Source organism: Vicia villosa, unplaced genomic scaffold, assembly GCF_029867415.1.
Source record: "Vicia villosa cultivar HV-30 ecotype Madison, WI unplaced genomic scaffold, Vvil1.0 ctg.004426F_1_1, whole genome shotgun sequence".
Lineage (NCBI taxonomy): Eukaryota > Viridiplantae > Streptophyta > Magnoliopsida > Fabales > Fabaceae > Vicia > Vicia villosa.
Window position 1 is genome coordinate 19,638 of NW_026706436.1, and position 24,713 is coordinate 44,350.

At 39.3% G+C, this 24,713-nt stretch overlaps 1 protein-coding gene across 1 annotated transcript in view; it reads right to left on the bottom strand.

The window, feature by feature from the left end:
- Window positions 1–864: 864 nt before the first annotated feature.
- The window catches only part of LOC131642056 (uncharacterized), a 37,945-nt gene continuing 14,096 nt past the window's right edge, over window positions 865–24,713 (bottom strand). Inside the window, exon 4 of the mRNA XM_058912344.1 lies at window positions 865–905. Coding sequence (XP_058768327.1) covers window positions 865–905 — 41 coding nt within the window. The remainder of the gene's footprint in view (window positions 906–24,713) is intronic.

The window sequence follows — 24,713 nt, forward strand, 5'->3', positions numbered from 1 at the left end:
TAGTACTTCTCCAAGAACGCCGTCTTAAAGTGTTGCCAATCCTTTGGAATCCCTTGGTTAGTGAAATACGTAGACTCTGTATTCCACCACTTACCTGCCGACCCCTTCATCTTCTAAGCAGCAAAGATCACTTTCTCTTCCTCTGTACACTGGATGGCCTGAAATATCATCTCCATGCCATACAACCAATCATGGGCAATCACAGGATCTATGCCACCCAAGAACTCTGGCGGATCCATCCGAAAGAAAGCACGAAAATCAGGCCCTGCTGCAGCCTGAGGAGTAGGAGCAGGAGTGGTTGGTTGTTGCCCTTGCATGCCTTGCATCATTTGCATCATCATTTGATTCTGCTGCTGCATCTGTTGCATTATTTGCACCCAAGGCACACCCGCATTCTCAGTTTCAGGCTCAGTCTCCACATTCCTCGTCATGGGCCTTTCGGGACCTCTGCGTTAATAAGCCATCTTCCTGTTTGTCCTACACATGGAATTTAAGTTGATCAGGATTAACGCCATAAGTAAGACATAAGGAATCATGCCGACACTACACATATGAGGATGAATTATGCTGACTTATGATGTTTCTTGGTAAAGCCGAGGTTCGACCTGCTCTGATACCAACTGTAACACCCCATACATACATTGCCTAGGATATACGTATATGGCACTAAAATGGTACTCGAAAATCATAAACATAAGCAGCGGAATAGATAATGTATAAGTACAAGTACAAAAGCCCAAACTGTCATGGCCAAATACATAGGTTTCTAACAAGTACTAGTACATATCCATGATACAAAAGATGATGGATACAAAATATAATGCACTACAAAAGAGCATATCGCCAAGAAACACCATCTCGAAGCTAAGCCATCTTACCCTTCCCACGATCCTGCCTCGAACCACCTGTAAAAGAATAATTGGAATGGGGTGAGATTACTAAATCTCAGTGAGTCTCCCTATCTTACAGGTTCACTCAGTTCTACAGGGAACATGCAAACAACGGATTCACCGAGAATCCGGGTTACCTCACGGCTAGGCACAAGTACAAACAAGGGTATACCATCAATGGAAGTTCCATAACTATCCAAGGAGGCATCAACAACAACAGGCTCAACGCCATCACAAACAAGTATGCAGACCCGTACCATGTACGAGGAATCCAGGAGTAGAATCTGCCTGTCTACCTAGGCTGCCAAACCACACCCTCGGTGAGTTACACCCGTACATCGCATCAAGAGACTTGCACAAGCACATCGCAAGACTAATCGGATACTCCTCCTAAATGGAATCCATCCGAGATGAGCTACAGCCGTGACAAAGCCTAAGTGGCGTCCGACCCCATCATTGTCCATACGCAGATGAGTTAACGTCAAGTGCAAAATACGCCATCTTGATAATACGAACCCACCGGGCGAAAGCCTAGTGACCTTGCCTACGTGGGATCATTAGAGGTGAATCGGAAGTAATATTGTCTACATGACATTACTTCTCCACCATACCAAGCACGCCGATATGTTAACATCGAGTGGGATACGCCTCGTAGGCCGTCACAAGCATATCGCAATGGTAACTCAGGTGTGTAAAACATACCGAGGACGCAGATGAGTTAACGTCGAGTGGGATACGCCCTGTAGGCCCTCACAAGCACATCACAACGGTAATGATGGAACTAAGTCCATAAACAGGACTTACCACCTAGTAGCTTAAGCTTACTCCGATTCAAGCATACACACATCACCGAGATCACACAGCACGGTATAAGCCATCACACAGGCAATCACATTCGAATGTTCAACTGGAACAAACGAAATCAATAATAATAGTGCCACAGTATAATCCACACCATTTGTATTTCACAACATACAAGCATATCCAATAGATTTCATTCATATCATGGTCTTATATAATTAAAACACATATCAGAATGCCATACAAGTCATAAGAGGCCTTCTATTCTGATACGAAGCGAATCTACACTCATAGGGGAGAATTATCAATTATGCATCTGTTTATGGTGATTTCCGGTAAACAACCGCTAGTCCTCCAAACTATAAAATATACTTTGGTTACTCGCAGGATCGACTAGATTGATCCTAGGACATAGTCAAACAATTGTCTTTCGATATGATTTGATTCATGCTTGTTTGTTCTGGCTTCGAGAAAACTTGTTTGTGATATGATCGTGTGAGTGTTTACTTAAAAACAACACTTGTTATATGTGGTGTCGTTTTCTTTACCTCCCTGTTTCACTTGGGAGGACGGCACGCTAAACCCTTCACGCGAAATTTGGAAGGAGAATGCGCCCGTGGTGGGATGAATTTTATTTCAGTTCTTCCTACGATATCACACGAACTTTCTTATTTGTCCTACGAGTAGGAAAGGGGAAAAAAGATCTCAACTAAACCCTAGGAGTTTGCTAAGTGTGGGGATTTCACCTAGACTAGAAATTCTGGAGTCCGGGAGGTCGGTTATACATAGGGAAGTGTTTAAACACCCTACATATCTGTAGTACTCTACAGGAACCTTCTCTGTGTCATTTGTGATTGTGTTTGCTGCTAATGATTAGGAAAGTTTCTCCTTTGTGTTAGGAGAAGGAATTGATTTGATTAAAGAAAAGACAGACAGATAGACAGACTGACTATTTTTGGTATTTTATTAGCTCGCTGAGATTCCTTGTGAACCTCATGCCTACATATCCCTAGTGGAAGTCAGAGCTTAATGTAGTTCGGGGAACTAACTAGGGAAATTACTTGTTTTTGGTGCCTTGCTTGAAGCTCAAGGTTGAAGCTTGGAATTAAATCTCTGTTTACAGTAAAGAGACATGGAATCATCTTTACAGAGAGGTATTAGTACTATTCTACCACAAACATTTAAAGGAGTGACAGAATAACTGAATTCATTTCATTCAAGAGGGGGACCTTACTTGTGTATGTGCAAGTATACCAGTCAAATGCCTCTTCAATGAAAGAAAAATGCTCATCCAAATTAGGGAAAGTTACCACATGTCTGGGTTTTACTGCCAGCTCATGCCTTTCAAAATCCTAAATGGGAGACTTGATTAAAATTGAAATTGAAATGGAAATGTTTGTTTGAATGTGGTAGAGTAGTAAAAATATCTCTCTATAGAGATAAGCTATGTCTATCTACTGTATAAAAGATTTGACTTTAGCTGGCTTGTATGAGGCCCAAGCTTGAGGCTTTTTGATTGATTAATTATTATTATTGACTCTGGGAGATGACTCCACTGGGGATTAATTACAGGGTATTTTAGTGTTCTGTACAAAGCCCAGAATTGAGGCTGACTCTACTTAGGGAGACTCTATTTGTGTGCCTTGTACAAAGCCCAAGGTTGTGGCTAACTGTTGAGGATAATTGAATGAATGACTCTATTTTATGTGCCTTGTACAAAGCCCAAGGTTGTGGCTGACTGTTGCTAGGGAAAACATTATTTTCTGCCTTGTACAAAGCCCAAGGTTGTGGCGGACTCTTAAATAAACTGAGTATGGATGAATTTATAGGGAAAAGATCCTATGTGTTAGGAATCTTTGACACATGAAAGTATGGTTTATCTGCCTTGTACAAAGCCCAAGGTTGTGGCTACTGAATGATGAAGAACTCACTGGGGAGACTCTATTATCTGCCTTGTACAATGCCCAAGGTTGAGGCTGACTCTTGACAGGGGAGTTTTATTGTTTGGTGCCTTGTATGAAGCCCAAGGTTGAGGCTAACTGTTTTTGTTGGTTTTGACTCTACTGAGGAGGTTTTATTTATTAAAAGACTGTTTTTCTTTGGAAGCTAACCCTTTCCAGGGATTTTGACTCAGCTGGTGAATTTGTCTGTTAAAAGACTGACTTTATCATATTTTTGGAGGCTGACCCTTTCCAGGGGTTTTGACTCTTTTGGGGAAATTATCTCCTAAGAGAAATGACATTATTTATTAATTGACTTTGGAGGCTAACCCTTTCCAGGGGTTTTGTTGAAATGATGGATTGATTTTAATTGACTTTGGAGGCTAACCCTTTCCAGGGAATTTGATTAAAATGAAAGAATGTGTGGAAGCTAACCCTTTCCAGGGATTTTGATTAAAATGAATGGCAGAAAGATTATCTAATGGAGACTTCTTGTTTAAAGCCCAAGATGAAGGCTGACTCATGCTGAGGAGAAAATAAACATAGATCCTAGACTCTGCTAAGGATGATTGATGAAGATAAGGGTGACAGAGACTGTCCATGTCTCTCATTCCAAAAGGTGTACTCAATGTGAAATTGAGACAAACTTAGCTTGTTTAAAGTCTGGTTTTAATTGGAAGAAACTCACCAGGGTATGTTAAAAGGTGACTAAAGACCTGTTCCTATGTTTATAAGAAACCTGATGGGTCCTTGTATACAAGCTCAAGAGGAAGCTGGAAATGCTTTTAAGAAGCCTGTGGGTCCTTGTACAAAGCCCAAGAGGAGGCTAATCGAGGGTCCTTGTTATAGCACAAGAGAAAGCTATGTAGTTTTTGAACTTATTTTGGCTCTAAGCAAATGGGTAAGAGGTTTCACCGGGAATAATTCCTCTTTGGGTGGATGTGTCCTATTTTTTTGGATTCTAAGGTTTTTGCCAAGATGTTTCACCGGGAATAATTCATCTTGGGGGTTTGAACTACAGATCTCTAATTAGGAAAGAGCCTTCACCGGGAAGACATTCTCAATCCTAGGTCATATTCCTATAATATATATATATATAGTTTAACTGTCCTAAGGTTTATACTCAAACGCAGTTCTAAACTAATATATATGCACAGTTTATATTTGACAGTAATTTAAATAAAGACTGTAAATTGAAAGCTTGTAAAGCCTAACCTGGATGGAGTGGAGGCCATTGAAGAAGTATGTACAGAGCCTCAACAGTAATTTTGTTGTTTTGTTGATAACAGTTGAATATATATATGATAAACAGTTAAGGGTTTTTGAAAACAGAAGAAGTGAAGATGGACAAAGGTCACATAGGTATCTGAAGAGTTTCACCGGGAATAATGCCCTTCAAATACCAGAAGAATGTTTTGAAAACAGAAAGAAGATTTTGAAAATACAGTTTTGAAAACAAGCTAAGAAGAGAAGGTTTTTGGGACTTACACTCTATTAGAGGCCCAGTACTTTACAGTACTGGTGTAAAAGCAATTTGGAAAAAAATGATTTGGAATGATGCAAGGTTTTGTTGTTTGAAAACCCTAATCATCCGTTTAATCAGAGATTGAAAACAATTTTGAATATTGACAAAAAGTCAATTTAATTAAGGCAAAGATGAAATCTATACCCAATTAAGACCTAAATAATTAGGGTTTTATCATAAAATTCTTCACAAAGTAATTAGGTTTAAACAAAATGAATATATATATTTTAAAGTATTTAAGAAAACATTTAAAACATACTATTTTAAACCTAATTAAAATACATGAAATAAATAATATTTTTTATGATTTTTTGATTATTCACAAAGTAGGTATATTAAATAGCAAGTGTGTGAAAAATGAAATGAAAATGAGTTAATTTGATAAGTTTATTAATTGTGTGAAGTTTGTATAAAAAAGGAATGAAAATGGATGTTAAAAAAATTGGTTTGGCCCTAGAGAGGTTCGAACCCACGCCCTTCATGATCACATTTCAAAACTTAACCAACTGAGCTGCGCGCGCAGCTTGTTAACTATATACCCTCAATATATTATATTTTCAGATAAGCCAGGAAATTCAAATTTTACGCGCGCCATGTTCATCTTCTTCCTCGAGCTTCAGATTTTCAAATTCCTAACTCTCTGGTTTCTCAACTAAATGGCATGATGTAAACATCAATCTCACTCGTTTTTGGACAAGGAACATGATTATGGGCTCAGAATTCATTTATTCTAAGTGTAACTAACGAATTTCATTATGAACACGAAGAACACATAAACCCTAATTTTAAAATTAAATGATGCACAAGATGAATAAATGAATGATGATAGAGGGTTTTCAATCCTCTGATGATGCTGAACAAGATAGAATCGAGCTTTATCACTAAGAGTACTTAAATTAAAGAGGTGGAGTTCAGAAACTTACCTCTGAAAATGGAGGTCGTGAGGATGATGGAGAGCACCTGGGCTTGAATGAATGATCTCAATAGCTTCCCTGAGACTCAATGATGCTAACTGAATGCTTATTACAGCCTGAATCCTTCTGAATTGTTCTATGGACCTCCCTCGATTTCAGCTTCAAGTGAACATGGAGGGTGTTGATTCTTGAGTTACAGATGAGCTGCAGCCATCTGGTTAGCTTCACTACGACCTGAGGAGTGTGCCTGGATGATTGGCTTGGTTCAGAACCTCCTGAATTACTCCATGGACCTCCAACTGCAAATGCTCCAAAGTGAGAGCAACAATGGTGTTCCTCCACTTACAGAAGTGATCCAGGTGCTTGGATCACCTCAAATGACCTCCCTTGAGATGTTAGAATGTTCACTTCCCAAAGATGAGCTCTGGTTTGAAGAAATCGATTCTTCTTGCCAAAGAACTTTGAAAAACAATGAACATGAGAAGAGAAAGAGAAAGCAAGGAATATGGTTGCTTTGGTGTGTTTTTGAATGAGGAATGCATCTGTATTTATAGGCAAATGGATCAGTATAGCTGCAGAGGAGTGAGTTTCCTTAGTGAAGTTGATTTGCTTTCTTAGCCATGAAGGAAGTTTGCAAGTATCTCTTATGCAATGATGAGAATTTTGATTCCATTTGATCAATCCCCTAGCCCTCGATTTTGTTTAATCTTAGGGGACAATTCTGAGCCAGAAATGAGCTCTAATTGGTTGGTGAGAAGATTCCTTGGGTGATTCATCAATTTGCCATAAATTCACAAATGTAATCATTACATAATCACATGTTCTTGTTTTTAGAATCTTCTTCAATTCTTATGGCATGGTGAAAATGAATGCATGGCATGGTTTCAGATGTGTTATGGGTCGTGTAGCATCCATAAGAGAAGTTATTTGCACAAAATTTGCAAAGTCCAAAAGTGTCCATGACCTATAATTTTACTTCATGAGGCCAACTTTGAACAAGCATAACTCTTAGCTCAAATTGAATTTGGAGAAGGTTGAACACAATTTGGAAAGCCCTAAACATCTACTTTAAATCATTAGTTTATGTCTTCTTCAGAATCATTTGGGAAATTTGTGAAAAATGAGCCCAAAGTTGGATGAAAACTAGGTTAAAACACTTAGAAAAATTTCTAAGTGTTTATGACCTAAACTTCAAAATTTCCAAAACTTCATAAATGGTTGATCTTTTGAAAAAAGTTCCTTTGTAAGATGTTGTTTTATTTTGCAAGATCTACAACTTTCATGTTGGAAGTTTTTTGAGTTGTGTAGGTGAAATTTTGAGTTCTCACTATGCCCTCAAAAACCCTAATTCCCGACTTTTTGCTCCTTGATGAATTTCTTTGAATTTCTTTGGTCAAATGACTTTAATATCCATATATTGATGATATTGATCTTTGAAAGTCATTTTTTGACCAAAAACCTTAAAAGTCAATGATGATCCTTCACAGTTGACTTTTCCCTGACAAAGTGAATTTTTGGGCTTTTGTGTAGAAACAAGATCTTCTCCTCAAATGAATGATGTAAATGGATTATATTGAGGTAGTAGAGATTTTTGAATCATGTCTTGAGTTTTGGATTCATGCCCTGATTAAAAGTCAACTATCTTGGTGAATTAGGTCAAAAACCCTAATTGTCGACCAGAGGACAATGATGACTGTAGACTTTGAACTGAGATGTAATGTCCAGTGGATCTTGTCATATGAGTTATTTGAAGATGATTGATGTCTTTTAATGGTTCCCTGGGGCTTTTTAGGGTTTCCCAAAAGTGATCCCTGATTTTAGTCCTTGATAGGCTCCAAACCCTAGTCTGTTGATCTGAGTAATCCTGTGCTTAGATGACTGGGTGTCTTAATCAATCATAGGTGTAATAATGAGGCTTTTGGAGTCTTATGATTGTATTAGAGACTAATCCCTCTATTGATTGATCCTTTGCCTGAGTTTTCTTTTCTTTGAACACCCTTGATTGAATGTTAGGCTGTTCTGGATACTTGCCTCGACTTGATGAAAAATCCTGAAGATATGTCATCTCAGGGGGGGCAAAAATTAGGGTATGACATTATACACGTAAGTATGATTTTCGACAAAGAAATATAAATAAAAGCGTATAAACTGCAGAAATGTAAAGTGCAAGAATGTAACGTGCAAGAATGTTAAATGCAGGAATGTAAAATGCTTCGAGATAAAAGTTAGACGAAACAAAAGAAGTGCAGGAATGTAAATAATAGAAAGTAAACGAAAGCAGTAATAATGAAAAGATACTTGAATAAAGAAAGATACAAATGTATTAAACTGGTGTTGGTGTCATACGTACATTTCTCAGTGAACTCGTTCTCTAAACACTTGATACTTGAGTGGTTTGTGAGTGATTTGTACAAAATGAACACACGAAATCCTAACATTAAGACCCTTATCTATACTAATTTCGACCCTAACGGTCCTACACTAATCTGATGCCATGTTGCCCACAAGAATCCCTGGGATGCCATCTGTCTTTGTGCAGTTACACAAACTACTTTGAAATTCAAATCCTCCCGCCTGAATCCTCTTTCGACGCGTGGCAACGTGATTAGAACCGAGAATGCCACGAAAACACGTTAAGCTTCAGTACTTTACGTATTTCGCAAAAAACGTTTAAGTCTCAAAGATGATTCTCTTCGAACTAGCTCCATTTCTAACTATCGTCATTTCAACTTAAACAATCATTCTCGAAACATGGCCATCAGTAGCCATTTTTGATCTCAGAAATGGTCATCGTGTGGTGTCGTTTTCTTTACCTCCCCGTTTCACTTGGGAGGACGGCACGCTAAACCCTTCACGCGAAATTTGGAAGGAGAATGCGCCCGTGGTGGGATGAATTTTATTTCAGTTCTTCCTACGATATCACACGAACTTTCTTATTTGTCCTACGAGTAGGAAAGGGGAAAAAAGATCTCAACTAAACCCTAGGAGTTTGCTAAGTGTGGGGATTTCACCTAGACTAGAAATTCTGGAGTCCGGGGGGTCGGTTATACATAGGGAAGTGTTTAAACACCCTACATATCTGTAGTACTCTACAGAAACCTTCTCTGTGTCATTGTGATTGTGTTTGCTGCTAATGATTGGGAAAGTTTCTCCTTTGTGTTAGGAGAGAGAATTGAATTGATTAAAGAAAGACAGACAGATAGACAGACTGACTATTTTTGGTATTTTATTAGCTCGCTGAGATTCCTTGTGAACCTCATGCCTACATATCCCTAGTGGAAGTCAGAGCTTAATGTAGTTCGGGGAACTAACTAGGGAAATTACTTGTTTTTGGTGCCTTGCTTGAAGCTCAAGGTTGAAGCTTGGAATTAAATCTCTGTTTACAGTAAAGAGACATGAAATCATCTTTACAGAGAGGTATTTGTACTATTCTACCACAAACATTTAAAAGTGACAGAAAAGCTAAAAAAAATGATGTTTCATTAAGAGGGGAGTCTACTTGGTTGATCAAGTATGACAGCCATCGTGCCTCTAAAATGAAAGAAAGATGCTCATCCAAATTAGGGAAAGTGTACAAGTCTGGGGATGTGCCAGAGCATGTCTTTCAGAGTCCTAAATGGGAGACTTTGAATGAAATTGAAATTGAAATGTTTGTTTGTTTGAATGTGGTAGAGTAGTAAAAATATCTCTCTATAGAGATAAGCTATGTCTATTTACTATATGAAAGATTTGACTTTAGCTGGCTTGAATGAGGCCCAAGCTTGAGGCTTTTTGATTGATTTTATTGATTTATTGAAATGATAACTCTACTGGGGAGTATTTAAACTAAGGAGTTTTTGGTGTTCTGTACGAAGCCCAGAATTGAGGCTGACTCTACTTAGGGAGACTCTATTTGGGGAGATTATCTCCTAAGAGAATGAATCTTTGATTTTTGAAAGACTGATTTTGGAGGCTAACCCTTTCCAGGGGTTTTGGCTCAGCTGGAGAAATTGTCTGTTAAAAGACTGACTTTATCATGTTTTTTTTTGGAGGCTGACCCTTTCCAGGGGTCGTGACTCTTTTTGATTAATTGACTTTGGAGGCTAACCCTTTCCAGGGGTTTTTATTGAAATGATGGATAGATTTGGAGGCTAACCCTTTCCAGGGGTTTTGACTCTTTTGGTGAATGGCAGAAAGATTATCTAGTGGAGACTTCTTGTTTAAAGCCCAAGATGAAGGCTGACTCATGCTGAGGATAAGCAAATATGGATCCTAGACTCTGCTAAGGAAGATTGATGAAGATAAGGGTGACAGAGACTGTCCATGTCTCTCATTCCAAAAGGTGTACTCAATGCAAAATTGAGACAAACTTGGCTTGTTAAAAGTCTGGTTTAAATTGGAAGAAAACTCACCAGGGTAGGCTAAAAGGTGACTAAAGACCTGTTCCTATGTTTATAAGAAACCTGATGGGTCCTTGTATACAAGCTCAAGAGGAAGCTGGAAATGCTTTTAAGAAGCCTGTGGGTCCTTGTACAAAGCCCAAGAGGAGGCTAATCGAGGGTCCTTGTTATAGCACAAGAGAAAGCTATGTAGTTTTGAACTTATTTTGGCTCTAAGCAAATGGGTAAGAGGTTTCACCGGGAATAATTCCTCTTTGGGTGGATTGTCCTATATTTTTTTGGATTCTAAGGTTTTTGCCAAGATGTTTCACCGGGAATAATTCATCTTGGGGGTTTGAACTACAGATCTCTAATTAGGAAAGAGCCTTCACCGAGAAGACATTCTCAATCCTAGGCCATATTCCTATAATATATATATAGTTTAACTGTCCTAGGGTTTACACTCAAACGTAGTTCTAAACTAATATATATGCACAGTTTATATTTGACAGTAATTTAAATAAAGACTGTAAATTGAAAGCTTGTAAAGCCTAACCTGGATGGAGTGGAGGCCTTTGAAGAAGTATGTACAGAGCCTCAACAGTAATTTTTGTTGTTTTGTTGATAACAGTTGAATATTTATTATGAACAGTTAATGGTTTTTGAAAACAGAAGAAGTGAAGATGGACAAAGGTCACATAGGTATCTGAAGAGTTTCACCGGGAATAATGCCCTTCAAATACCAGAAGAATGTTTTGAAAACAGAAAGAAGATTTTGAAAATACAGTTTTGAAAACAAGCTAAGAAGAGAAGATTTTTGGGACTTACACTCTATTAGAGGCCCAGTACTTTACAGTACTGGTGTAAAAGCAATTTGAAAAATGATTTGCAATGATACAAGGTTTTGTTGTTTGAAAACCCTAATCATTTGATTTATTCGGAGATTGAAAACAGTTTTGAAAATTGACAAAAGTCAACTTAATTAAGGTAAAAATAAAGACTTTTAACTAATTAAGACCTAAACAATTAGGGTTTTATCATAAAATTATTTACAAAGTGATTAGGTTAAAATAAAGTGACAATATATATTTAAAGTATTTAAGAAAACACTTAAAAACATACTATTTTAAACCTAATTAAAATTCATGAAATAAATAATATTTTTATGATTTTTTTGACTATTCACAAAATAGATATATTAAATAATAGGTGTATGAAAAATGAAGTGAAAATGATTTAATTTGATAGGTGAATTAATTGTGTGAAGTTGTGAAGAAAATAGGTGTGACAAGTGATAAAAAATTAGGAATGTCTCCACCAAGGCTTGAACTCACGCCCTTTAGGTCACATACCCAAAACCAAACCACTGGGCCAGCGCGCGCATGGTGATAGTGATACACATCCAACACATTATATTTTCAGATAAACGTGTAAATCATGAAAAAAATAAAAGGAATAAAAAGTCTGGGGCGAGGGGGATTCGAACCCCAGACTTGAGGCATGAGGAGACTAAGAGCGCATGTGAGGCCACTAGGGCAAACGATGTATTCGTTTAAAACACGCTTTCAGTTAAATATATTTTAAACCCTCCCCTGAGAATCCAAAAATGGCGCCACCCACCATCTTCATCTTCAACCTCAAGCTCTTCAAATTTGAACTTCTGAACTTACTCGTTTCTCAACCAAACGTGATGATGTAAAGATGAATTTCACTCCAAATTTCCTCACGAATCTAAATATGTAACTAATATCTATTTATATTAACTACATCTAACTAATTTACCAGAAATCGTGAAGAACCCTAAATTTTAAGAATCAAATTAAATGACTATACTGAAAGATAAATGAATGATGATAGAGGGTTTTCAATCCTCTGATGATGCTGAACAAGATAGAATCGAGCTTTATCACAAAGAGTGCTTAAATTAAAGAGGTGAGGTTCAGAAACTTACCTCTGAAAATGGAGGTTGTGAGGATGATAGAGAGCACCTGGGCTTGAATGAATGATCTCAATAGCTTCCCTGAGACTCAATGATGCTAACTGAATGCTTATTGGAGCTTGAATCCTCCTGAATTGCTCTATGGACCTCCCTCGATTTCAGCTTCAAGTGAACATGGAGGTTGTTGAATTTGGAGTTACAGATGAGCTGCAGCCATCTGGTTAGCTTCACTATGACCTGAGGAGTGTGCCTGGATGATTGGCTTGGCTTGAAACCTCCTGAATTGTTCTGTGGTCCTCCAACTGCAAGTGCTCCAAATGAGAGGTGGAGATGATGATTCTCCACGCCCAGCAGTGTTCCAGAGGTTTGGATCACCTCCAAATGCCTCCCTCAATGTGTTTGAATACTTATTTTCAAAGAGAGAGCTTTGGTTTGAAGAATCCGAGTCTTCTTGCCAAAGGACCTTTGAAAAAACTAAGTATGAAGAAAGAAAAGAGAAAGCAAGAATTCTGTTGCTTTGGTGTGTTTTTTGAATGAGAATGAGGCCTCTATTTATAGGCAATTGGTTCAGTATAGTTGCAGAAGAGTGAGCTTGCTTAATGAAAGAAGTTTGGTTTCTTAAGCATGAAGGAAGTTTGCAAATATCTCTTATGCAATGATGAGAATTTTGATTCCATTTGATCAATCCCCTAGCCCTCGATTTTGCTTGATCTTAGGGGACAATTCTGAGCCAGAAATGAGCTCTAATTGGTTGGTGAGAAGATTCCTTGGGTGATTCATCAATTTGCCATAAATTCACAAATGTAATCATTACATAATCACATGTTCTTGTTTTTAGAATCTTCTTCAATCCTTATGGCATGGTGAAAATGAATGCATGGCATTGTTTCAGATATGTTATGGGTCGTGTAGCATCCATAATTGAGGTCATGTGTGTCGCACGCTCGCGAAAAATGAACAGAGTCGCCACCAATATATTTATCCCATAAGGGAAAGGAATACCAGGAAACGTAACAAAGGAAGGAACAGGGTCTTGCGACCAGAGAATCAAGGTACGGGAGTCGGTTACGCAAGGGGAAGGTATTAGCACCCCTCGCGCCCATCGTACTCGATGGTATCCACCTATGTCTGTTTCTATCTAAAGGGTGTATAACTATGTCTATGTCTAAATGCGAAATGAATGCAGAATGTAGGGAAAATAAAGAATTGTACTCGCACGGGCCCTACCCCGCTGCCTACGTATCCTTTTCAGGAATCAGAGTTACCGTAGCTCGGCTAAGGATTTTCTGTTTGTTTTTTGTGTTTTTTAGTTGGGCGGAGTTAACGCTCGCGCTCTTGCATAAGGGGACAGCCTAGGATGCAATGGAGCGGAGATAACGGTGCCCTTAGGTGCCAACGAGGCAAAAGAAAAAGAAATGATTGGTTTGTGTCTTTTAGGATAGATGAGTGATGAACAGTTCCCAATACCGGGCCACTCACCACTTTCTCTACTTTGCTTTAGTCTGAACCATTGTTATGTGTTTTAAAGCGTTTTTGGTTGTGTATTTTTTAAGGGGAATTTGTTTGCGATTCGAATCACATAAAATGTATAATGATCGAGAAGCAGATTAGGGAATGAATCCCACTCACTTCCATCCCATTATGTAATGTTTGAGAAACAGATTAGAGAATGAATCTCACTCATTTCTCTCCCATTAATTAATGTTTGAGAAACAGATCAGGGAATGAATCCCACTCATTTCTCTCCCATTAGGTAGTGACCGAGAAACAGATTAGGAAATAAATCCCACTCATTTCTATGCCACTAAGTGATTGAGAAACAGATTAGGGAATGAATCCCACTCATTTCTCTATCACTTTCTTAATGTGATTCGTATCTTTATTTGTTAATGTTTTAAAGTTGAAAAGAAAAAGAATGAAAAAGGGAGACTAACCTATTCCTCTAACCTAAGTGTTATCCTAATTCTAATTCTAAAGTTAACATGGAGACTAAATTCTAAAAGGAGCATTAAAATGGTATTAACAAAATAGGCCAAAATTATGGCCAAAAACAAGTAACAAAGTCTCACAACAATTATACAAAGATTAATATGTAAATGATACAAAAGAATAAAAGAAACAATTCAAGCATTGACCTAAAAAAAAACTACTATTTTTATGAGTTTTTAATGAAAGAAATCAATCAATTAGTGTCAACATTAAACTAGCCTAAACTCTAACATTTTTATGAATTTCTATGTCATTTTACCTAAAAAGGAATTGAACCGAAATTATGATTCTAAATGTTGTTATTATCTAAAAATCTAATGAGAAAATTATGATTTTAATGCTTTTTATTATCTAAAAAAAACTATGTCAAAAACTAAGTCAAGCATCCTAAATTCTAACAAAGCAAATATGGGCTCAGGGGTGTGTAAACTTGAAACTAAGGGTATGCCAAGAGGAGGGCGCATAGCCCAATCCAGATTGGCCCAGCAGCAAAGTTTTTGTCATTGTTCAGTCTTCAAAAAACGCACATGGGCTCAAATCCGGGGAAGTGTAGAACAAAATTGGCACTAGGCCCATACAGAAACTCAAGGGCGAGGCCTATCAGTAAGACAACCATATTGTATTGATTTTTTACTTCAATTACCCAATATGTGCATATGTTCAGCATGTACTTATTATGATAATGAAGCTCTATTTATCACGTGACATACCATGGAAAACAAATATCAATCGGTCAAAACAAACTTAAATGAGATAGGACAAAAAAGAATGACACACAGACCAATCATATAGCAGTATACTCGTATCCCTCACGTGAACAACACTCCTCATCCCCATTAAACAAAATTAGCAACCAAAATGAGGACAAACGGGCCCCACTCATACGCATGGGCCAATCACATATCGACGCGCCAGCTCTCAATGATTATGGTAAAACAAAATAGCCAAAAAGTTGGGGAAAATAACCAATCCCCACGCGCCACGTGAGCAGGGCTGAGTAAAACAACAAAAAGTCAGACGCCGGAGATGCCCTCCGGTCATCTTCTCCGGCGGCTCTCGCGGCGGCGATCCCCTGAAGACGCCCAGAATTTAACAACGCGACCACTATTATACTCTATTTTCATGTAGATCACAAATATGCCATTATCTTCTCCATTAGAGTCCTCTAACTCCATAACCGTACACGTTTCTAAAACCTTAACTTAATATGACCTCCATTAAAACGAGATCTAAGCACATTGATACATTCAAAAACACGCATAGAACTCAGATACAAGATTCAACCATCGAAGCTGCGAGCATTTCACACGAAACGAATTCAATACAAGAACACAGTAATTTTCACACCGATGCACACGAACAGTTGAGCACATGAGACCTTATGAATGAGTCTTAGAGCACTTACCTTTAGAATCTTGAACGAAGAGTGAGAAAATCCTACGCTTCCACTTTAGATCCAGATCTTGGAAGTGACGATCAGTTTCGAAACGGCTTCATCGCATGGTTGAGAAATATTGATGGAAGTGGTGTTGATGTTTGTGATGAGTTGCTCGTGAGGAAGATGATCGGTAGTGATGAGGCTGGTTATGATGATGATGATGTTGAAGATGAATCGAAGATTGATGAATGAAGAACCCAAAAACCAGAGACTTGACGATGATTGCGATGAAGCTGAAGAATGAGATGATGAACGTGTGTAGTGGTGGTTGCAGTGACGGTTATGGTGAGAGAGGGATGAAGATGGAGGTTGCAACCTGATGAAGGTGGTGATGGTTGATGGTGGAGTAGTGGTGGTTTGGAGTTTGTTGTGGTGGAGAAAAAAGTTTGTTATGGTGGATGAAGGTGATGATTTTTTTGGAGGGAGAGTTTGTTACATGGTAGTTAGATGAATATGAGAGAGAGTGGAGTAGAGAGAAGAGAGTGATGAGAGGAGCGTGGAAAAAGAGAAAAATGGAGTGTCCCCTGTGAGTTGTGAAGAGTTTTAGTTTATATATGGTGAGTGTGTAGGTAGGTTATGGTGTGGTGTGTTGCATTAGATCTCTCCTCCAAACTTAATGAGCAAGAGTTTCTTCACATGGTAATTTTGTATTCTCGAGCTTGTTATGAGATGGACTGACTTTTGATGTGTGGAACTTGATGAGATGAGGTTTATAAGTGTGAGAAATGTGGCCCTGAACTTAGAACATTAATGCTGCCAATGCCTCATGCGTGTATGATAGGAGTGTGGCTTACATCCCGGTCGAAACGTGGCTTGGCGACGGCATGACTTTAGACTCATGTACCTCATTCTATACTTGGTCAATTTCCATGATCATTGTCTTGTTGTGTAGGGGGCATGGGAGAGATTATATTGCCATTGAGTTTGATTCAAATGAACACTTGTAACTTCCAGCCAACGGGTTTGAAAATGGCACGTTAGGTGCTTGATGAAATACCTGGCGTATGACTAAGATTCTGGCCCAAACTCTTGCTCACGCGTATCTTGGTGAGGTCACGACTTTGAATCTCTCCAATTTGTTCAATACTTGCTCAATCGACTCAATTCTGGTTTTGTTACATAGAGGACATGGCAAAGAATGGGAGCATACCAAGTTTGCTTCCATGGAATTTTTATAGAACTCTAAAATTGGCTTGAGATATGGCACATCACATGTTTGTCAAAATGCTTCACGTATGACCAAAAATCTGCCTAGCTGAATGACTTGAACAAATGCATTTCTTCTAACTTCAAACCAACATAACTCTTGAATCAAGCTCCAAATGGAGAAACTCCCAACTAGAGAATTGTAGAGGGCTATGATTTGAACACTTTTGATGTTGAGCTTGTCTTAAAATTCTGTCGTTTTCAACATGATAATCGAACCTGAAGTCAGCTGCCCAGCCAATTGGAAATTCACTCAAAAATTCTTTAAGTGTAGAACTTTCCTCTTTTGGCAAGTTCCCATTCCAACTAAATTTCCAAATTTGGCAGTTTTGATTGTTTCTTGATTTTTCTCGTTTCTTTGACTTTCTTTGACCGATTTTCCACCAAAAGTCAATATTTGAATAATTTTCCTGATTTTGACCCAAAAGTCAACTGTCCTGATTTTCTCTGATTATTGATGAAATTCCCGATTAAATCTCCTCCAGTCAAATCCAGTCAAATAAACCCATCCACATAGTCCATATGAAAGCTCCTCACTCATTCCTGATTAAATGTTGACCGGAAAGTCAACTGGTTAACTTTGGTCAGGGAAGCCCTCAGATCCTCACATTTGGTAGGAATTTCCTTGCCATCGAGCTCTTTCTTGCTAGTCTTTGATTGGTACCAATGATATGCATGCATGAGTATGATTTATGACCTAAGTGATGTATGTACATGAACGCAAAGCTTAAGCCAGTTAGAAGTAAAGGGGTAGGACAAATTTGGGGTATGACAGCTGCCCCTATTTAATCGTCTTAAACCTGAAGGTGAGATTGACGCTAGCCTTCCGAACATTGAAGGTAGAAGACGATTAAATATCAAAGTACCAAAAATTTGTCCTGAAGAGAAGATGGTGTAAGTGTTATCTTATTTTTGTTTTGATGTCTGCTGGGGAAAGAGAGTTTTGTTTTTCTTGATGGAAATATTTACAGTGAGTAATTGGAAGAAGGGTGATAGCTGGTAACGTAGCCCAAGGTGCCAATACAAGGTTCCCAAAAGAAATGTTACATGAAACAATGACTGAAAGGAAATAGATCTCGTGCGATCTACGACTCAACATCAGGAGAAGACCTCGTACGATCTTCAAGACAGAAAGGAAATAGACCTCGTGCGATCTTACGACTCAACATCAGGAGAAAACCTCGTACGATCTTCACAACTGAAAGGAAAAGATCTCGTGCGACCTTACGACTCAACATCAGGAGAAAACCTCGTACGATCTTCAAAACTGAAAAAAGGAAAAGATCTCGTGCGACCTATGACTCAACATCGGGAGAAGACCTCGTATGATCTTCAAAACTGAAAGGAAAAGATCTCGTGCGATCTACGACTCAACATCAGGAAAAGACCTCGTACGATCTTCAAAACAGAAAGGAAATAGACCTCGTGCGATCTACGACTCGACATCAGGAGAAGACCTCATACGATCTTCAAAACTGAAAGGAAAAGATCTCGTGCGACCTTATGACCTATCATTGGGAGAAGACCTCGTACGACCTTCAAAACAGGGGGAAAAATAGATCTCGTGCGACCTATAGGACCAAAGGAGATAGATCTCGTGCGACCTACGACTCAACCTCGCCTCGACATCAGAAGGAGGAAAATAGAAAGACTTCGTGTCAGAGATTTGTCAGGAATTGAGGACACCTCGTATCGGCACCACAGCTTAAAAGTGTTTGTAGTATGATAGCAGATATCAGGCAAAGTTTGTACAGGTAACAACCTTGAGAGGATGGGTCATTGTTCTGATTCGACATTGGCTCCTATTATCTGGCTTATGTTCCGTATGCATGTTTGAGTTTTTATGGCGTGATGATCCACTGTAATGGATATGCTACGCTTTCGAGGGTGCAATGCTATATGCAATGGATTCTATATGCAGAGAGTGCCAAATAAAGGCCCTTGGTGGGACAGAAGAGTAGGATCATTGGGGTCTGTTGCTTGTGATCTTGAGACGCCATTGTGGGTGAGCGTTGAAAACCTCATAGTGCCAAAGATGATTGGCAACTGTGTGGAGGATTAGAACATAACTCTGTTGGGGAGGAAGTGACTTTGCTCGACTTTCCTTACATCCTATACTGCTTGGGGAAACGTGGGTTCTGATGGACACTTCTTTGTCTGCCATGTAGGGGAGAGACATGGATTTCTTCCGGTGTCTTGTGCTTACCAGTACTGATGAATTATACATCTGAACTTTCACGCGGGATGATGACGACTTTTGTGGCATGTCGTAAGCCAAGATGACGACTAGAACCTGCAACCTGCACAGAAAACAACGTTTGGATGCAAATGGTGCCCCTTAGAGCACTTTTATGTTTATGTAACATCATGTTTCGTTTTGATTTTGTGATTATTATTCCCCATGTTTTCAATGCAATGTTTAATAACGAATTAAATCACACCTCACATGCGAAAAATGAAAAGCAAGAGGGAAAGCTTTTTATCAAAAGATCATTTTATTGATGGAATGCCTATGAATAGGCTTCTGTACAAGGAAGCAACTCCTAAATGAGGTAGTTGCGAAAGGAAAATAAAATGCAAAAAGCAAAATGGCAAAGAGAAATGCTCGAATTACCATTAAAACTTACATTGCTACAATTCCCATATCCTCGATCCTCTCAATGCTTTGCTTCAGAAGGGTAATGGTTGGATTGATCTGTCCGTTCTGCCAAGGGCGTATAGGGGTCTTTGTGAAAGATATTCAGACTGCAGCCTCTCGCTTTTGATCCCTAACTTTTGCCTGGATCGCCCTTTCGGGTTTTCAATCCAGCGGGATGCCCCTTTTTGCCTAAGTCGCCCTTTCGGGTTTTCAACTTAGCGGGTTATTCTTTTTTGTTTTTTTTTTTTTTGTTTTATCCCTAATTTTTGCCCAAACCCTTTTGGTTTGCCGGGATGCCCTTATTTTTGCCTAGGTACGTCGACCTAGCGGGTCTTTTATGCGTAGTATTTTTTGACTGAGTCTGAATTGACTGGAAGCGGAACGTCTTCCCCATCCATCTTTGTCAGGATTAAAGCACCACCTGAAAATGCTTTCTTCACAATGTATGGTCCCTCATAGTTGGGAGTCCATTTGCCCCTTGGATCAGTGTGAATTGGCAAGATCTTCCTTACGACTAGGTCACCTGTGTGGAATTCTCGAGGCCGAATCTTCTTGTCATACGCTTTCTTGATCCTCTTTTGGTACAACTGGCCATGGCAGATAGCAGATAAGCGTTTCTCCTCAATTAGATTGAGATGATCAAGCCTCGTTTGAACCCATTCAGTTTCATCGAGTTTGGCGTCCATCAAGACTCTCAACGAAGGAATTTCCACTTCGACAGGTAGTACGGCCTCCATACCGTAGACAAGAGAGAAGGGAGTTGCCCCAGTTGAAGTACGAACCGAAGTTCTATAGCCATGCAAAGCAAACGGTAACATTTCATGCCAGTCTTTATACGTTCTAACCATCTTCTGGACGATCTTCTTTATATTCTTGTTAGCAGCTTCGACTGCGCCATTCATCTTTGGCCGATAGGGTGATGAATTGTGATGTTCGATCTTGAACTCTTCACACAACTCTGCCATCATCTTGTTATTAAGATTGGACCCATTATCAGTGATGATCTTGTTTGGAACCCCATATCGGCATATGATCTCTTTCTTGATGAAGCGAGTAACGACTTGCTTGGTTACATTTTTGTAAGAAGCAGCTTCAACCCATTTGGTGAAGTAGTCGATAGCAACAAGGATGAATCTATGCCCATTTGAAGCTTGTGGCTCAATTCGTCCAATCATGTCAATGCCCCACATGGCAAAGGGCCAAGGTGACGTCAGGACATTCAGAGGAGTTGGAGGAATATGAATTCTGTCAGCATACACTTGGCATTTGTGACATTTCTTCACATACACATAACAATCACTTTCAATCGTCATCCAATAATATCCTGCTCGCAAGATCTTTTTGGCCATAGAATGTCCACTGGAATGAGTTCCAAAAGATCCTTCATGAATTTCCCGCATGATCAATTCTGCTTCGTGTCTATCCACGCATCTGAGCAAAACTGAATCATAGTTTCTTTTGTACAGGACGTCTCCTGACAAGAAGAATTTGGATGCTAACCTACGAAGCGTTCGCTTATCACCAATCGTAGCATCTTCGGGATACTCTTGCTTCTCAACATACCTCTTGATGTCGTAATACCATGGCTTTTCATCATACACATCTTCAGTAGTGAGACAATGAGCAGGGAACACATGGGCAGGCTCTTTGTAACGGAGGATCCTTATATCTGGCGCTTCATTAGGGGAGCTAACTCTGAACATTGCTGCCAAGGTAGCCAAAGCGTCTGCCAATTGATTCTCCTCTCGTGGGATGTGATCAAAAGTGATTTCCTCGAAAGCGGGCAACAACTCCAAGATATAGTCCTTATAAGGAACTAAATTGGGGTGTCGTGTTTCCCAATCACCTCTTACTTGATGTATGACCAATGCAGAATCCCCATAAACCTCAAGGATCTTGATCCTCATATCAATGGCTGCTTCGAGGCCCATTATGCAAGCTTCGTACTCTGCGACATTGTTTGTGCAATCAAAGCATATTCTAGCTATGAAAGGGATGTGAGTTTGACGAGGAGAAGTCAAAACTGCCCCAATACCATGGCCCATAGCATTTGATGCACCGTCGAACGTGAGAGTCCATCGCTCTCCTGGTTCGGGTCCTTCGTTATCATCCAGCTTCATGATATCTTCATCAGGAAAGTCAAACTTCATTGACTGATACTCTTCTAATGGCTGATGAGCCAGATGATCTGCAAGGACACTTCCTTTGATGGCCTTCTGTGTGACATACTGGATGTCGTATTCTGATAAAAGCATTTGCCATCGGGCTAGTCTTCCTGTAAGGGCCGGTTTTTCAAAGATGTACTTTATCGGGTCCATTTTGGAGATCAATAGAGTGGTGTGGGTCAGCATATACTGTCTCAGTCGGCGAGCAGCCCATACCAAAGCACAGCAAGTTTTCTCGAGTAGTGAGTAGCGGGATTCACAATCGGTAAACTTTTTGCTCAGGTAATAAATGGCGCACTCTTTTCGACCGGACTCGTCATGTTGGCCCAGCACACACCCCATAGATCCTTCAAGCACAGTTAAGTACATAAGAAGCGGCCTCCCAGGAACCGGAGGCATGAGAATTGGTGGCTCTTGGAGATACTGCTTGATCTTTTCGAAGGCTTCCTGACAACGATCATCCCAACGGATATCTTGATTTTTGCGCAGCAGTTTGAAGATGGGTTCACAAGTGTCAGTGAGATGAGAAATGAACCTGGCTATGTAATTCAATCTTCCAAGGAACCCTCGAACTTCTTTTTCATTCTTCGGTGCTGGCATGTTCTGTATTGCTCTTACTTTATCAGGGTCGACCTCAATTCCTCGTTGGCTCACAATGAATCCAAGTAACTTTCCAGATCGCACTCCAAAAGTGCACTTGTTTGGATTAAGCCTCAACTTGAATTTACGCAAACGAGCAAACAGTTTCTCAAGATATACCAAGTGTTCCTCCTCAGTTTGGGATTTTGCAATCATATCATCGACGTACACCTCAATCTCTTTATGGATCATGTCATGGAAGAGGGTCACCATTGCTCGTTGATATGTTGCACCAGCATTCTTAAGACCAAAAGGCATCACCTTATAACAATACGTACCCCACGGAGTGGTAAAGGTAGTCTTGGTCATATCTTCAGGAGCCATCTTTATTTGATTATAGCCAGAAAAACCGTCCATGAAAGAGAACACTGAATACTGAGCGGTGTTGTCGACTAGCACATCAATATGAGGCAGAGGGAAATCTGAAGGATAGAAAAACACTTAGAAAGGGGGGGGTTTGAATAAGTGTAGCTTTAAAAACTTGACAGATAAAAATAAATTGCACAGTTATTTTTATCCTGGTTCGTTGTTAACTAAACTACTCCAGTCCACCCCCGCAGAGATGATTTACCTCAACTGAGGATTTAATCCACTAATCGCACGGATTACAATGGTTTTCCACTTAGTCCGCAACTAAGTCTTCCAGAGTCTTCTGATCACACACTGATCACTCCAGGAACAACTGCTTAGATACCCTCTAAGACTTTTCTAGAGTCTACTGATCAACACGATCACTCTAGTTACAATCTGCTTAGTTCACTCCTAAGACTTCCTAGAGTATTATGATCAACACGATCACTCTAGTTCCTTACAACTTAATGTAATCAATTCTAAGAGTTTACAAATGCTTCTTAAAAGCGATAATCACAACTGTGATATTTCTCTTAACGTTTAAGCTTAATCTCACTAAAATATTACAAAAGCAATGTAGTGAGCTTTGATGAAGATGAAGATTCTGAGCTTTGGATTTGAACAGAGTTTCAGCAAGTTAATTTGAATTATATTGTTCAGGATCGTTAACCTTGCTTCTCATCAGAACTTCATATTTATAGGCGTTGAGAAGATGACCGTTGAGTGCATTTAATGCTTTGCGTGTTCCGTACAACGTCGCATTTAATGTTATACGCTTTTGTCAACTACCTCGAGCCTCGTTCACGCTGTGTCTACTGACGTAGCCTTTAATAGCTTTTAACGTTCCTTTTGTCAGTCAGCGTAGCTTGCCACTTGTACTTTCTTCTGATCTGATGTTTGTGAATACAACGTTTGAATATCATCAGAGTCAAACAGCTTGGTGCATAGCATCTTCTGATCTTCTGACCTTGAAGTGCTTCTGAGTGTGATACCATCTTCTGAGCTTCAGTGCTTCTGATCTCATGTTCTTCTGATGCTTCCATAGACCCATGTTCTGATTCTGCTTCGACCATCTTCTGATGTCTTGCCAGACCATGTTCTGATGTTGCATGCTGAACCCTTGAGACAAAGCTTCTGAGCGCTGAATTATGCGTACTCTTTATATATATTTCCTGAAAGGGAAATTGCATTGGATTAGAGTACCATATTATCTTAAGCAAAATTCATATTATTGTTATCATCAAAACAAAGATAATTGATCAGAACAAATCTTGTTCTAACAATCTCCCCCTTTTTGATGATGACAAAAACATATATAAATGATATGAATTTGCGATCAGAAAGAACAGTTGGCAAAAGACAAATTACACAGCTATAGCATAAGCATATGAATATGTCTCCCCCTGAGATTAACAATCTCCCCCTGAGATAAATAATCTCCCCCTGAAATAAATACTCGAAGAACTTTAATAAAAGACTTCCCTGATTATTTCGGTAGAGACGATCATATAAGCTTCTTGTCTTCAGAGAATTCATAGCTTCTGACTTCTGCTTCCATAGGACAGCTTCAGAACTAGAATTTCCTTAGATCCTTAGAACACTCACAGCTTCTGATTCCTGCTTCCATCTAGGACAGCTTCAGAACTTGAATTTCTTTGATCTTCTGAACATTCACAGCTTCTGATTTCTGCTTCCATTCAGGACAGCTTCAGAACTTGAATTTCTTTGATCTTCTGAACATTCACAGCTTCTGATTTCTGCTTCCATTCAGGACAGCTTCAGAACTTGAGTTTTCTGGATCTTTAGAACATTCGCAGCTTCTGATTTCTGCTTCCCTCGGATAGCTTCAGAGCTTTGAATTTCTACCAACATCACTTCATGCTAGATTTGTATCAGAACATTGTTGAATGTACCAGAGCA